Here is a 15380-nt window from a genome sequence, read left to right as displayed (position 1 = left end):
TCTTCAACATTTTGTAGTTATAAAACATTCCAAGCATTTACATTCAGCTTGGTCTGTGTTCTGCTGCATTCATGGCTAACAACAGCATCTGTATTCTCCAAGGGCAGGGTTTAAGACCCCACAAGTCAGTCAGTGGAAGGCAAAAGCCATGATCAGCTCATGAAACGTGCCTTAATACCTGCAAGGAACCTGGAGGTGTTCATTTCCCATCCTGACTGGAAAGCCAGCCAGACTACTAGCTTAGAGTGGCAATTCTGCATTAACTATCCAGTCAGACAAGATACAACTCAGCCTAGAGACCCCATTTTCTTTCTGAATCCTTTTGAAGTTAGTGTTGCAAACAGCAAGTACTATCTTCACTTGAGCTCTAGTGTTCAAAGCACAACCTATTGTATTAGGAAGAACATGAGCATGGTCTGAATCTGGTGTCTCAACCTCATACTCCATTGTGTTCCTGCAGCCAGTGTCACAGAGTACTGATGCTCAGAGATGCAATTTTGCAGGGAAATTGATGAGGAAAGGCATAAATACAAATAATCTGTATTCACTCTACAATCGAGGAGAAACATTAAACTACTGTGAGAGGAAGGACATCTTCCAATGTCAAGAGCTACAAGTTGAGAGGAAGTTAAATATTTAATTGAAATTAAAATAAATATTACTTCTAACCGAAAATCAGTCCTCAGGAAAATAGGAAGCAGCTGCTCTGTTAAACATTCCAAGTGCTCAGCTCTGACTGGGGCTCAGCTCATTATACAAAAGGTGCTGCCAGCAAACATTTCATCAAAAAGAAATGTTCCTTTCTTCTTAATTAAAGTTCATAGATCCAAATTAATTCCTGCAGCAGGGAAGTAGGAAATAGCTGTAGCTCAGAGGCTCCTGGCTTGGACTCTGAGGTCTGCTGAAGGACAGGCACAGAGAAACCCTCCCTTCCACCTGATGCTGCCCACTGGGTTAGAGCAGGCTGCAGACCTCGCTTCACCTCATCCCCTCACTTGCTTTTCCACCAGGCTGCTGTGTCTTAAGGACAGCAACTGTGTCCTCACAGCCTTTAGGAACACCAGTGGCTGATGCCACCCAGACTGAAGGTTTCACCTCAAAGAGCACGAAGCCCACACCTTAACCCTGCAAGCCCCACATCTCCACTACCCACTTCAAGGGTGTGTTTCAGTGGTTTTATCCAGTATCTTGCACCTGACTGAAGCAATATGTCATACCTGATTGTAAGGCAGGGAAAATGCAGTGCAAATGAAATTCACTTCAGAATAAAATCAAGATGAGCCACTTGGGCTCAGATATTGCTGCCGTGTCTCTCAGCAAGCAGAGAGGCAGAAAGCCTTGCTCCCATCTTCCTCACACAAATGCCCACCCATCACATGCAAAATCAGACCAAAGAACATCTTCTGAGGGCAAGCAAGTGCAAAAATAAGAAAATAACCCTTCCTGAAAGCAGCAGAGCTCTCTGCAGCACACGGAAAGCAGAGGTATCCCCATCCAACACACAGCCTCTTCCTACCTTATAACCTTGCAGTCTTTGCAAGTCAGATGAAGTTGAAATATATCACGGCACTCAACACTTTCTATAAGCTGCAATGGAACCTGCAATTAAAAAGATGATACAATTTTAGTTCAAACACACTAACACTGTAATTCCTTTGCATGTCTCACAAGGATTTATTACAGGATTATATGGGCCCTGAAAAAGAGAGAGAAAACCAAAGAAAATGAAGGGGAACTACTTCAGCAGCTCGGTACCACGTAGCAGCAGCTTCAGTTCCACTGCTGTATGATCCAAACCCCATAAGGGATCATGTCAAAACAACTGAGAGGGCTGCAGCACTGGTGACAAATGCGAAATCACAGAGACCCACAAGCTCTTCTCATGAAAGCATTCTTCTCTCTTGTAGGTCTGAATTTGGGATCTTAGGAATATCATTTTAGCTGTTAGCTTTACAAAGGTAGGAAGGGACAGGACAAGTTGTGGCAGTGTTGTCTATTAAGGGACTGGAAGAGAACCATCTATTCTTTCCTCCCAAGTGCACAGCCTCAAGGACACTCAGTGAACTATTTAGACCCACTGCTGCCTCCCATGGCCAGTGAGGCACCTCTGCCCAACCGCCCACGTTCAGACTCTAGCACACTTGCTTTTCAGTCAAATGCTGCTTTGCCTGTTAATACTCTCCCACCAAACCCTCTTTTATAGCAGTTTTTCCCATGTCCATCTTCATTTAAGCAGTCCTTCCCCCACTCCCTCCTCCCAGCTCTGTAATGACAGACCAAGGATTCTTCTACCCCTGCATTATTTTTAATTTCCTTCTTTCAAAGTCACTCTTTGCTCTGTGCCCTTTCGATCTGCCCTCTGCACTACAGCCATTCTTTCTCCCTGTGACAGCCTACCAGCAGCTCAGCATCCATTGCCTCAGCATCTGCCTGTTTCTCTTCAGGAGAACATTCATATCCATCTTCTTAATTTTCCTTTCATAAATATCTGTCCTCTGATCCTCTTGCATTTTCAATCTCCTTCCTGGTCATTATTCTTCCCCCAGTAAAACTCTGTGAAATTACCTGCCTCCACTCCCCATTCTTCCCACTGACAACTTCCATTTGCCTTGTTAGCTTCCTGGGGCTGATGCACGTGGGCAGCCGGACAGCAGCACAGTGAGCCTGCTCTTGACAGAGCCATCAATTCTATCTGCAGGCACTTCCCCATCTAATCATGGCTATCAGGATAAAGCAGTGCAGAGCAATCATTTTAGCTTTGACAAGAACGCACACGCGTGGTTACGCCAGGACAAGCATACACATTACAGACAGGCCCAGAGCACTGCGTTCCTGCAGCATCCAGGGACCCCTTCCACTGGAGCAGCTTGCTCCAAGCCCCTGTGTCCAACCTGGCCTTGAACACTGCCAGGGATGGGGCAGCCACAGCTTCTCTGGGCACCCTGTGCCAGCGCCTCAGCACCCTCACAGGGAAGAGCTTCTGCTTAAGAGCTCATCTCGGTCTCCCCTCTGGCAGGTTAAAGCCATTCCCCTTGGCCTGTCCCTACATCCCTTGTCCCAAGCCCCTCTCCAGCTTTCCTGCAGCCCCTTTAGGCACTGGAGCTGCTCTCAGGTCTCCCCTTCAGGAGCCTTCTCTTCTCCAGGCTGACCCAGCCCAGCTCTCTCAGCCTGTTGTCTTCTTGTTTTCCCAGTTCAGAGCCTGAAAACTGTCAGGGTTGTGTTATAGAAGGGTTACTTGGAACAGCACGAGGCCAAGGCTATGTCCGGTGTGTCCTGAAGCAGGGTATAGTAAAACATCTAGAAGAACTGAGGGTGCAAGGTCAACTCAGAAGGTCCTCAAGGAGACTCCCCTAGGTGGAGTGAGTCGAATCCCCCCAGGTGTGATCTTGTTCATATTCCTACAAGGAGTGCCTGGAGCAAAATTTGCCTTTAACTACAACTAACTACACTCAGGATTTGTCTTGAAGGCAATCATTCAGGTTCCCCCTCTGCTTTCACAACCAACACACATGCAATGTGACACCTGGAGCATCAGGACCTGAGAACGTAACAAGGACTAAGCTATTGTTCAGCACAGATGAACCACGACTGTGCCACCTGAGGAAGGAAGATGCCAAACCAACCACTTGCATTGAAGGCCAAGCAAGGGATAGCTCATACTAAAGCTCTGCAGACTGAAAGTCGCCCTTATCTCACCAGCACAACTTTCTTTCACTGTGTCCAAACCCTGCTATTTGAAAGAGGCGGCCCCAGCTCCATGGTATCATGGAGTACACTAACATCTGAGCTCTCCCATGCATGCGGTTAGCTTCCAGGGAGAAACCCTCAGCAGCTGCAAGCTTGAGATGTACTGAAGGGAAGGCAAAGCACAGAGCTCAGCCTGGGAACCAACCTGCCCACGTGCACAGGGAGACCACTGTTGAGTCTGCACTTTTATCCCATGGATAAATGTAAGTCAACACTTCTGAATGTCATAATCCCTCCCATTTACGCATGGTCTACTGGATCTTTTAGGCTTGCATTTAAAACACCATGTTCCTGTTAATACTGTGATCTAGGAAGTTATCCATGGGAAAGATTCACACATACAGCTGTTTTCTGCAGTGTTGCAATGTGAGAATTACCAGCTTTTAAATGTATTCAAGCAGAGGTGCAGCAAGTGATGTAGCCGCGTTGTGCTACACACTGAGGCTTCACAAGCACCATTCTCATGGCCAGTCTGGTGAGCTGGAAACAGAAAACAGTGAGGTAAGAAACCAAAGGCCAGGAATCCATATTTAACTGGATTCCATTTCCCCCACACACTTGCCTTTACTAAGGGGTGAGTAGCTGATGGGCACACTGTTTTCTCTGGAGCACCATTCCTACCAGGAGAATGTTCCACCTACTTCAAGAGGAGATGCCAGAACAGCTCCACATTCAGACACAGGGAACTAGTTTGTTTTACAAGTACTCCAGCACAGATGTGTGTTAAGAATCCTCCTCCTTACAGAAGTGCCTCTCTCCCCTGAGGTGACAAGGACATTGGTGGGGCTGGACTGAGTCAGGACACTGATTCTTCTGAAAATCATTCAGAAAACCTTCAACTCCAAACATTAATGAACATTTATACATGTTTAAAAAGGTCTCAGAGGTGTTCTCTGAACAGCTCTAGTGCTCAAGGCCAGGTTGGACACAGGGGCTCGGAGCAAGCTGCTCTAGTGGAAGGTGTCCCTGCCTGTGGCAGGGGGTGGAGCTGGAGGAGCTGCAAGGTCCTTTCCAACCCAAACCATTCTACGATTCTATGATATAAAACTAGTAGGGAAGAGTCAAGATGAATTCAATCAAAACTTACTTAGTGAAGATTTCACTTAGAAAATCACCATTCGACCAATAATTTTGATCAACAATAACCAAAGTGATTATTACTCCAAAATTTAACAATTTAAACGTTGTTTCTAATTATTGCAAGTATGCTTTAGCCTTAAAGATATTCTAAATCCTGTCTGCCTTGGATTCCAGTGGAGTTCATATTATGGCATTAATGATGGTCATATGGGTTATGGAAGAATAAGCTGTATTCTGCTCAACCTCACACACTGTGTGATTGATGGTTAATGGTGACACATGGAGCAGAACTAACAACCTCAGAGCAGAGAGCACAGTGAGAGGGCAGATGTGGTTCTGGGTAACCTGATGTAGCTGAACATGTCCCTGCTCATTGCAGGGGGTTGGAATTGGATGAGCTTTGAAGTCCCTTCAACCCAAACCATTCTAAGATTCTATGAAAGTCCAGGAAACAAGATTAACCTGGGAATATTGACAAGCCTTTATGGACTTTTTCCTGAACACAAAGAATATTATTCAAGAAACATGTTTGTATCACAAAGCAGCAAAGGAATCCTACAAAGCACGTGCCTCATATCACACCTTCTCCCTGCTGCCAGCAGAACACAGAGATGCATCTGGCTGACTGCACTTGAGGCATCCCAGCACCCAGCTTTGCCCTGGCTGCCATCCTGCTGCGTGCTGGCACCTAAACCTCAACTTTAAAGTCTTAAGTTATACTCCAGGATGGAGTATGGAATGAGGAGAGTGAAAGCACAGTTATGCTACCCCTGCACATGCACCTACTTGTATTAGCTCCTTTGCATGGTCAGCAGGGAAAATAGTACTCCCTTAAGTTTCCAATTCAATTCTTGGCATCACAGACTTTTTGCCATCAGCTTATTCAAAAGTAATACCTTTACCTGCTGAAAACCCCCCATCATTGTGGATTTTAGCACTTTAATGCTGCACAGATGTCCACCAGCCCAGCCCTATTCAGCTTGCTACATTGACAGTCCATGAACTCAAATGGCACTTGAAGAAGCGATTGATGGTAACTGACACAGGCACGTTTCAAAGTCTGCAGATAACACAGCTCTAGGATTAGAGACATAAACCAGCAAGGACTGAGTTTCAGTTAATAAACAACAGTTTTATAGGTTAATCATTTGGTTCTGGCACAAAACAATAAAGAACAATTTAAATTTAAGATTGCCATGGCATCAAAAATTAACTCAGGTGCACAGGAGATCCTGATGTTCCAGCCCACTGTGTCACACGTGTCTCAGCCATGGAGGTGTTGTTGGACACAGGTCAAGTCTCATTTTGCTTCCCTTGCTTTTCTAGCTCTGGATGAACACACAGCTTTGGTGTTTTACACTTCACTCACCACTCTGTGGTTCAGGGTTTATGGCTGACACGTGGCAGTTGTGAGCAACTAACCAGGGTCAGGACTTGTCCTGAAATAAGGAGACGGGTAAAAACCTATCATCAGGAGGAAAAGAATAACATGCTTTGGGTCTTTGGATTTTACTTTACTGGGTTTATTACAAACAGCCAACAAAGTATTTGTGTGCCATGTGGGATGCCCTATCAAATTCTGCGTCATTCACAAAGACCATTTCAACTAGTAAAATGCTCTAGGTAAGTATAACCCACTGCAAAGGACTACACAACGCCCATTTAACTCATGTCTATGATGATGAGTAGCTGGATATGTAACAATATTTAAGAGGGGATACTTAAGAGTAAGAAATGTGCAGGCCTGTGAAGGTGAGGTTGAATTCACAGGTGTCTCACATCAATGACTGTATTCATACTGTCCAACTTCAGACATGTAACTGCAGTAGTTACCTACTTCCACCTTCTGAAGCTCCAAGCAAGGAAGGAATCTAGCTTAGGTGCTCGAAACAGCGCTTTGGAAGACCTTTTGTTTCTCTACTAAGTATATACAGAGCTTAGGGAGAGCAAAAGGCTGATGCAGCCAGCTGTAAAGGGAACATAAAGCTGAGTGACATGAAGTTTCCTTACAAAGCCTGATTTTCAGAGATGCTGAGTCATCTTTTGCTGCCTAAATACATATTTGAGCATCATAAAGAGATTTTTTCAAAGAGCATCATAAAGAGATTTTCAAAGCAGGATCACCAGGCTTTTATCCCAAAGTCTCTCATCTGGGTTGAGTTCAGAATACCACGAACAACACTTACATTCACAACAGACTCCTTGAATTTGATGTGAAGCCTGTAATTGGAAAGTGCAATGATGGCATCCTCTGCTCGTCCTACGTACTCCGTACTCTCACCATGCAGTTCAATGAACGGGACCTTCAGAAGGGGAAGGAAAAAGTCTTTTAGAAAGCATTAACCAAAACCATTTCCCTTCTGGAAGCACACAACATCATGAAATCAAAAGGAGCACTGCTGAGAATTGAGCCTGGCTGTTACTGCTAAGAAGGGAAGTCTTGGGTCAGGTTGGTACAAGGTTAACTGCAGCCTTTTCAGAAATGGTGCCTCATTTTCTCTTCATTTTCCTGAGCAGGAAGGGCTTGGTCAGGGAAAACCAGGAATCTTTATGACAAACCTGAGCAAACTCTCCTCACATTTAGGCAAGCAGTCAGACCAACCCCTTGACTTATGCTCTTCCTCCTTACTTAACAGAGAGTGACATCTCCTTCATGTTTCTAAATTCACCCTAAAGTAGGCAAAACATGCAAGATGAACAATCTTCTGTGCTACTGGTCATCAATATTCCCTAAGCAAGCTCAGGTAACCAGCTCAGAGCAGATAAATCGCAGCTTTCGCTTTGGATCTCTCACTGCAAATAAGGAAATGCATGATGTGCTGCTGTTAGGCTGAAAACCTGCAGTTGTATCACACTGCACATAAAACTGCAACTGTTTGATTAGAAATGTGACTTAAGCCCAGTTTAGCTGAGCTGGGTGAAGAGTATCAATGCTCAACTTGGAAATAACCTGGGGATACACCAACTTAGCTTAAATCAAGTAAAAAGTTTCTATTGAAGGAAACAAACTACTTCAGTTGATTGGAGTGTCTACATGGATAAAGCATGTAACTAAAAATGATTTCAAAAGAAACTTTGGAAAACTAAGAAACCAATAAGTACCCATTTTGTGTAACATAAAACTTTTGGCTTCTCAGTGGCAAGAAGCAATGGGAGTATCTAACTACATTAGCGTGGGCTTTTTAAAGAACCATGTTATGTCCTAAACTATGGACTAAAACCTAGCACTGAAACTCCTACACAAGTACTGGCTCTGTATTTCAGACATTCTAAGGATTCTCTAGTACCAGAACACCCAAGTTCTGCTCTACCAACAGCACATGAGCATTTAAACAGAAAATGGGTTTCTCCTCTTACTGTGCTCATGGTGAATGAAAATTCTACTGGAGAAGCCAGAGAACACGCAGCTCAACGGGAGACACTGGGATCCCCACTAGCAAGGAACAGTGTGGCGATTACCTGAAGGTTCTCATCCTCTCGGATCAGCTGCTTCCTGGGAAAAATCTGATTAGCCTGGATGCATTCAAGGCTGTGCTGAGTCTCTTCATCCTGAGGAACAAAGCGTTACAGTGAACTGCAGCACTGCCACTTGCTGCCTGCCTTCTTCACCACACAGCAAGCTATCGGCTCCAGCGGGAGGAAGTGCAGAGAAGTCAGGTATCAGTCACTTACTAAAGTTACTCCACGTTCAAAGACAAGCATTGAAACAACTAAATATGATACTATAACATGTTTCCTTCCTGCAGCCTGATTAGAAAGTCATAAATAATAGAAAACCTTATGACTGTATGAGGAAAAAAGGCATCAGCCCAGTCTAGCCCAGCACTACCTTAAAATTCAACCCCCCCATGTGTAAACTTTAATTCTCTGGTGTTTTGAACTTTAGCCTATTCTGCTCTGTAAGAGGCCCCACAAAGCCCTTTTCCTTACCATGACAGGCCCTGGAGCAGAGGAGCAATCCTCGTCTTTACTCACGATGCTTTGAGGCTCTTTCTTCACTTAAAATCTAGAAAATCAGAAAAGTGTAAGGATGAAGTTAAATTCACTTCCTTTTGGCAAATAAATACAAATTAACTTTTAAAGCCTGAGGATTTAGCTGTCAGAAAGCTGCGAGCAAACATCAATTATGAGAAGACAAAATCCATTTAAGGTGACTCTCCTGAGAGACGGAATGGTTCAAAATGTGTCTGCTCCTTCTGAAGGATCACCTGAGAAGGTGGTGCTGGAGGGCACCTGCCTGCACGCAGCCCTCATGCTACTGCTGCTGTAATTCAAACATGTTCAGCAGCTCAGAGCACCCTCCACTGTCTCCCAAGTCCTTTGCACATGGCAATGTGCAGGTTACACACACAGGTTATCAAACCAAAGGGATCGGGGGCATCAGTTGCTCTGGTATCTAAACACAGGTTGTTGGATCCTCCTCAAGTAACCTTGTTCCAACTACAGCATACGAATTAGAATTCATATACAGATAAAATCCCTCATTGTAGAGTTATGACTCATTTTTACATCAATAGGTGTGTCAAAACCTCCATTTTCTTGCACCAACCTTCCTAAGACCACACACTGGAAGAAGCTCTTCCCTGGGAGGGTGCTGAGGCGCTGGCCCAGGGTGCCCAGAGAAGCTGTGGCTGCCCCATCCCTGGCAGTGTTCAAGGCCAGGTTGGACACAGGGGCTTGGAGCAAGCTGCTCTAGTGGAAGGTGTCCCTGCCCGTGGCAGGGGTTGGAGCTGGAGGAGCTTTAAGGTCCCTCCCAACCCAGACCAGGCCGGGATTCTATGACCTGCTCATTCCGCTATCTAACGATCCCAAACCTTTTACCATCTGCAGATTTTCTGGCAGTACTGATTATACCTAACCTGAACTTGCCCTGTTTCAGTCTGAACCCATCACCCCTTGTCCTATCACTAAAGTCCCTGATGAAGAGTCCCTCTCCAGCATCCCTGTAGCCCCCTTCAGACACTGGAAGCTGCTCTGAGGTCTCCACACAGCTTCTCTTGTCCAGGCTGAACAGCCCCAATGTTCTCAGCCTGGCTCCATAGGTCCTCAGAGCAGGGGAGAAACAGTTGATAAAAATTTGGAAGTTGGTTCAAAATCACACAGCTTGCAGAAGGATGTGTGTGTGTGTGTGTGTGTGTGTGTGTGTGTGTGTGTGTGTAAAAGGAGGAAATTATGAGCAGAATCGAGCTGGAACTGCCACTAATTCACTAAAAATTTATGCAAAAAAGTAGATCAAAAAATGCCAATTTTAAACAAACAAAAGCTACAAAACTTGACAGAAGTTGGAATCTATCAAGTATGGAAACCGATAAGGAGAAATCAAACACCAGCACAGAAGTTTCCATGCCTGCAGGAACAACAGGGAGTAGGAACATTCTTTTAAGTTGCCAGAAACAACGGGGATCTAGAATACAATTTACCACCAGTGAGATGGAGACAGCATTACTGCTGGTATTGGTTTAAAAAAGGCAGAATCCTTGAACACTTTTGTTCCAAAAGAAGCAAGAGGAAAGATGGTTCATATGTAACCCATGCTGTAACCATGGTTCATATGGAAGCCATGCTATAACTGATGAGAACATTTAAAGGAGCACAACAATTAAAGCTAAAGAGGTCATAAATTCTTCAGGTTTCATCTTTAATGCACCAGAAGCCATCAAATTCCAGTCCCTGTATTCAGAACAAGAGCCTGGGCCTGATTCCAGCATGACTTGGTATTTTACACAGGTTGTGTTTGGGTCCACTTATCTTCAAGCCCATGTCTGCTCTTGACTTGGAGACACCAGGAAAGGAGAGGTTCAGCAGTTCCCTCCAACACATCTGCCTTCAGCTTCCAATCTCTGGATCTCCCTGTATGTTTTTCAGCTCACATGGTGTCCCCATTCTTCTTGATGCCCAAGATTTGAAGACTGAGCCTTTTGCTCAACCCAATTTAAGCTGATGGCTGGCTGAGCAACAGGCTGATTTGTCCAATCAGCCTCTGCCTTGCAGCTCAGCTGTCAAGAAAGGTACAGACTGTAGTAACTCTGCAGTGTATCCTGATGCAATGAGGACTATGAGTCAAGACAAGGTGGGTTTAAAACTTGAGGTCTGCATAAATCTCCTTCTCCATCCTTACAGTAATGGTAAGGTCCACATCCAGCTGCCAGATGTACAGCTGGCCAGGAGAAGAGCGAGGGCACATCTGTGTGCACACTTCTGAGGACATCTCAGTCTCCACTCCAGCTGGCTGCTGGAGCCAGACGTTACCTTCTGTGACCACCCACCTCTCCACCAGCCCCAATTCTGCTCTGCCAGAATAGCACCACTGTTAAAAGCCGTTAAGATCAAACACTTCTAGAGCAATTCATCATGATAACTTCTGTAGGACTTCAGCAAAGCTTTAAACATTAATAGGAAAGCCTGAACAGAAAAATTCCTTGCTATTCCAGAAAACACCTTCAAAGACAATTACCAGAGAAACAACAACCTAATTAAAAAGATGAGCTTTATTACACAGCTAAAGCCTGCTCAGTATCACTGATGAAAAGTTTTCATATGTTAGGCACTGTGTTGTAACCAAACTGTTCCTTTCTACTTCAAATTGATTAGATACATTTATCTTTAAAGTTTACTACATCTACATGGTAATAAAGCCAGGATTACCTTAGGAAATTAGGGCTTTTAAAAATTTCTTGCAGCTGTGCTCCTAAAATCCATCATAAACCATCAGCAGAGACTATGCAAGTGACTGCAGGAGAACTTCATGCTTAACTGCTGCATTCAGCTGCAAACAGCTTCTACTAGAATAGTGTGTGCTGGTTCATATGTGTATGGGAATTTGCCTTCTTAAGGTGAATTTTGGGAAAGCTATGTGAAAAAACATGCCCAGTTCAGTTTTAATCGGGATTTTTCTCCCCTGTGAGGGTGCTGAGGCGCTGGCACAGGGTGCCCAGAGAAGCTGTGGCTGCCCCATCCCTGGCAGTGTTTAAGGCCAGGTTGGACAAAGAGGCTTGGAGCAAGCTGCTCCAGTGGAAGGTGTCCCTGCCTGTGGCAGGGGTTGGAGCTGGAGGAGCTTTAAGGTCCCTTCCAACACAAACCAGGCTGGGATTATCAGATGGATGATTTATCTTGGCCATATCATGGTTTACAAGAACTTATAAGACTGGTTCTAATGCAAATATCTTGCACACTCACACTGCATCCAGATATTAGTGAAAGGCTTCATCAACTTCTGTGCCACAACACAAAAGTACTTCTAAAAATTGCTGGGAGAAGGAGCAAGAAACATTGAATTGTTAGAACAAAGTTGGCTGATCCGATGGACAGCAGATACTGAGAGCAAGAATTGATTTCCCATCACGTCAACAAGCTGACCCCACTCCATCATCTCACCACTGCTGGAGGGAGCACGAGGGAAAGGAAAGACCCCGCTGGGGACAGGACCAGGGCTCCTACACTCTTCTCAGAGGCAGCCCCTGAGATTAACTCTGAAAGACCACTTCCAATTTCACTTCTTCTATCCCAAAGCTTTGGAACTCGCTTCCACCTGCACGCAGAACAGAATCAGAATTCCCATTGTGTTTAACTGTAGCTGGCAAATCATCAGCTCTTCCCCGATAGAAAAGACCATTTCCCAGAAATGCAATGGAAATGGTCCAGCACACCTTAGATATCTGACCAGGAAAACACCTTCATAAAATGCATCCTCAAATTCAGGCTCCTACTGATCAATAATCACCTATAAGGAGCAGATATCTTCTACAGAGTGCACTGAAACTCATTTTTATTGTTAGAACAGCATTTTTTGCCAAGACTGAGGCCAGAAGAGATGATGTTATCAAGTTACTGTGCTGCCCTTTCAACTGCAGTTTCATCTATATTAAATTACACCAAAAAAAGGGCTAGTCTTGTTAATTCGCCATCTTTATGTTCTGCCTGAAAGGATGAGTGATTACTTAAGGTTGTAACCTCAGTCTGTGTTCATCTAGGATGGGAACATCTTAATTACCTTTCATTTCAGATGTGCCTCTGCTCTAAATGTTGTATGTAATTAAGGCTGGCAATAACCATCTGTTTGTAGTGATTCTAAACAAAAAAAGATGATGTAAATAAAGGATCATTTAAATTCACCTATGTTTAAATTAAGTTCGACTTACAGCAAGGAGAAAGAAAAATGAGAGGGAAAAAAAGGAAGAAGGAAATAGCCAAGTGGTTCACTGTTCCCTGCCCACCTCCTGAATTCCATTTATTTCAGTATCAAAATCACACTGAGTTGACCCTCAGGCTCAGAACAGCTATTCACACCCTGTGGCATCACTGCCCTCGGCATTTTAAACAGGAATCCCAAAGTTTTGACGTAGAAGATTAGAATCCCAGCCTGGCTTCGGTTGGAAGGGACCTTAAAGCTCCTCCAGCTCCAACCCCTGCCACGGGCAGGGACCCCTTCCACTAGAGCAGCTTGCTCCAAGCCCCTGTGTCCAACCTGGCCTTGAACACTGCCAGGGATGGGGCAGCCACAGCTTCTCTGGGCACCCTGGGCCAGCGCCTCAGCACCCTCACAGGGAAGAGCTTCTGCCTCAGAGCTCAGCTCAGTCTCCCCTCTGGCAGCTTAAAGCCATTCCCCTTGGCCTGTCCCTACATCCCTTGTCCCAAGCCCCTCTCCAGCTTTCCTGCAGCCCCTCCAGGCACTGGAGCTGCTCTCAGGTCTCCCCTTCAGGAGCCTTCTCTTCTCCAGGCTGACCCAGCCCAGCTCTCTCAGTCTGGCTCCAGAGGAGAGCTGCTCCAGCCCTTGCAGCAGCTCCATGGCCTCCTCTGCACTCACTCCAACAGCTCCATGTCCCTTCTGGGTTGCTGCCCCAGAGCTGGTGCAGGACTGCAGAGGCGGGGGTGGGGTGTCTCATAATTAAGAGAGGAATCATTGATAACCACTGAACCCACCTTCAACAGGCAGCTCATCTCACCAAAGTAATACCATTTAGCTTACCAAAGAACGAGAGGGAATAAACCAGTCCTCTGTCCCAGAAAGTTTCAAGCTATGCTCTTCTGATACTTCACATTGGCAACTGCAAATAAAAAGATGGCGTTTTAAAACATGAACCTGAAAAAACACACATGTTGAACAGCCAGCAACTTATACAAGAACTTCAACTGCTACGGGAGCTTGCCTTCATTAAACAGTACTATGTAAGGGGCAGCTGCTGAGAGCCTGATATGCCCAAAGAGGGAATTCAGTGACTGGATCTGTCAGGCAAGTGTGTGCTGGTTGAGGCCTCCTTTCTGCTAAGGGGCAGGTCAGAAATCATGGCCACGAAGCCATTTAAGCTTGTTTTAAACTTCTTTGGTGCACAGACATGAAAAATAACCCAGCCCGTAGCAATACAAGCGAGAGGAGAGCTCTCTCACTAAGATCCAGCTGCTTTTGCATTCGTCCTCAAAAGTGGGCTTTAATTTTACACTACAATCAGCTTTCCCACTGAAATCAGCTGCCCCAAAGCAGAGACACAGACCTCCATGAGTGCTCACTGCCCAACTAGTGCTGGGCAAACTGCAGCCAACCCAAGGCAACCAGCAATGCCCACATGGTACCACTCTTCCGGAGCCCCATGTTTTACTTCCCGAGTGCCGTACATCAGTGCCTCAACAAGAAGTGTCAGCACTGTGTAGCAAAGACAGATTTGTCCGAAAGTGATCTGGGAAAAAAAGCTCTGATTTGCTTCATTCCCACAGAATCACTTCAGTAGGTGGCCAGAGCCTCCTATAGCACTGGAATGATGGCTGGGACACAACGTTCCACACTAAAACACCCAAACCCTAAAATTACATGTTCCAGACTAACACGGCCATTCCTTGAGCATGCAAGCAGCCAAGCTGATGGAATTCCACTCCCTTGTATCCCGTGTGCCAGAGGATTTGCTCTTCACAATACCTTGGAGCTCTCCCAAGAGCATGCTGCATGGGTATGTGCCTGGAAAGCCGAACTGTATAAACACAGGATCCTGCTGTTACAAAGGGTTTGCTCCTACTCTGACTGGCCACAACTACTGGGAGTTTCACATTCAGCTCCATTAATAGAACGTAAATCTCTGGTTTGGATCTGTCTTGTCCTTTAGGGCTTATGACGGGGAAAAAACACAATCTGTACAAAAGGATGTATAATTTTAAGACCGAGCAGAAGAAGTTTTAAAGGTACATTTAAGTAGCAAAATGAGGCTTTAACTCTTAAAATCTTTTTACTTTAAAAGAAAAGCATGCAGCAAGCCAAAGTTCTGACATTTCGCACAGCGGACACACGTTAGGGGCATCTCATCTCTGTCTCCCTTCAGCTGGTATTTAGACAACCTGTGGTATGACAAACCACGCTGTGGATGATCACAACTGTCACCAGCCTCTGCTCCTCATGGATTGCAATGCTGAAGTAGTTTCTAAGAGCAACATTCAGTTACCTGCAGGAAAGATCAATGTTGTTTAACTTGGTTTAGAATCTCTCTCAGCCAACAACCCAAATGCCAGTCCCAGTAGTTATACAGATTGGTAATTCATTGTCACAGAACCATGGAATGGTTTGGGTTGGA

At 45.1% G+C, this 15380-nt stretch overlaps 1 protein-coding gene across 6 annotated transcripts in view; it reads right to left on the bottom strand.

Moving 5' to 3' along the window:
* MTMR3 (myotubularin related protein 3) overlaps nucleotides 1–15380 on the bottom strand; it is a 74750-nt gene that overhangs the window by 29556 nt on the left and 29814 nt on the right. For all 6 annotated transcript variants that reach the window (XM_062627819.1, XM_062627814.1, XM_062627818.1 and 3 more), the window contains 5 exons: nucleotides 13793–13871; nucleotides 8758–8833; nucleotides 8287–8376; nucleotides 7014–7130; nucleotides 1517–1599 (listed from right to left, as the gene is read on the bottom strand). In XM_062627819.1, the coding sequence (XP_062483803.1) occupies nucleotides 1517–1599; nucleotides 7014–7130; nucleotides 8287–8376; nucleotides 8758–8760 (293 nt within the window). In that variant the 5' untranslated portion in view covers nucleotides 8761–8833; nucleotides 13793–13871. The remainder of the gene's footprint in view (nucleotides 1–1516; nucleotides 1600–7013; nucleotides 7131–8286; nucleotides 8377–8757; nucleotides 8834–13792; nucleotides 13872–15380) is intronic.

The sequence above is a fragment of the Pezoporus occidentalis genome, unplaced genomic scaffold (genome assembly GCF_034315485.1).
Source record: "Pezoporus occidentalis ecotype Australia unplaced genomic scaffold, CSIRO_AGI_Poc_V1 ctg308, whole genome shotgun sequence".
Classification (NCBI taxonomy): Eukaryota; Metazoa; Chordata; class Aves; order Psittaciformes; family Psittacidae; genus Pezoporus; species Pezoporus occidentalis.
This window is presented reverse-complemented; position numbering and strand designations above follow the sequence as displayed.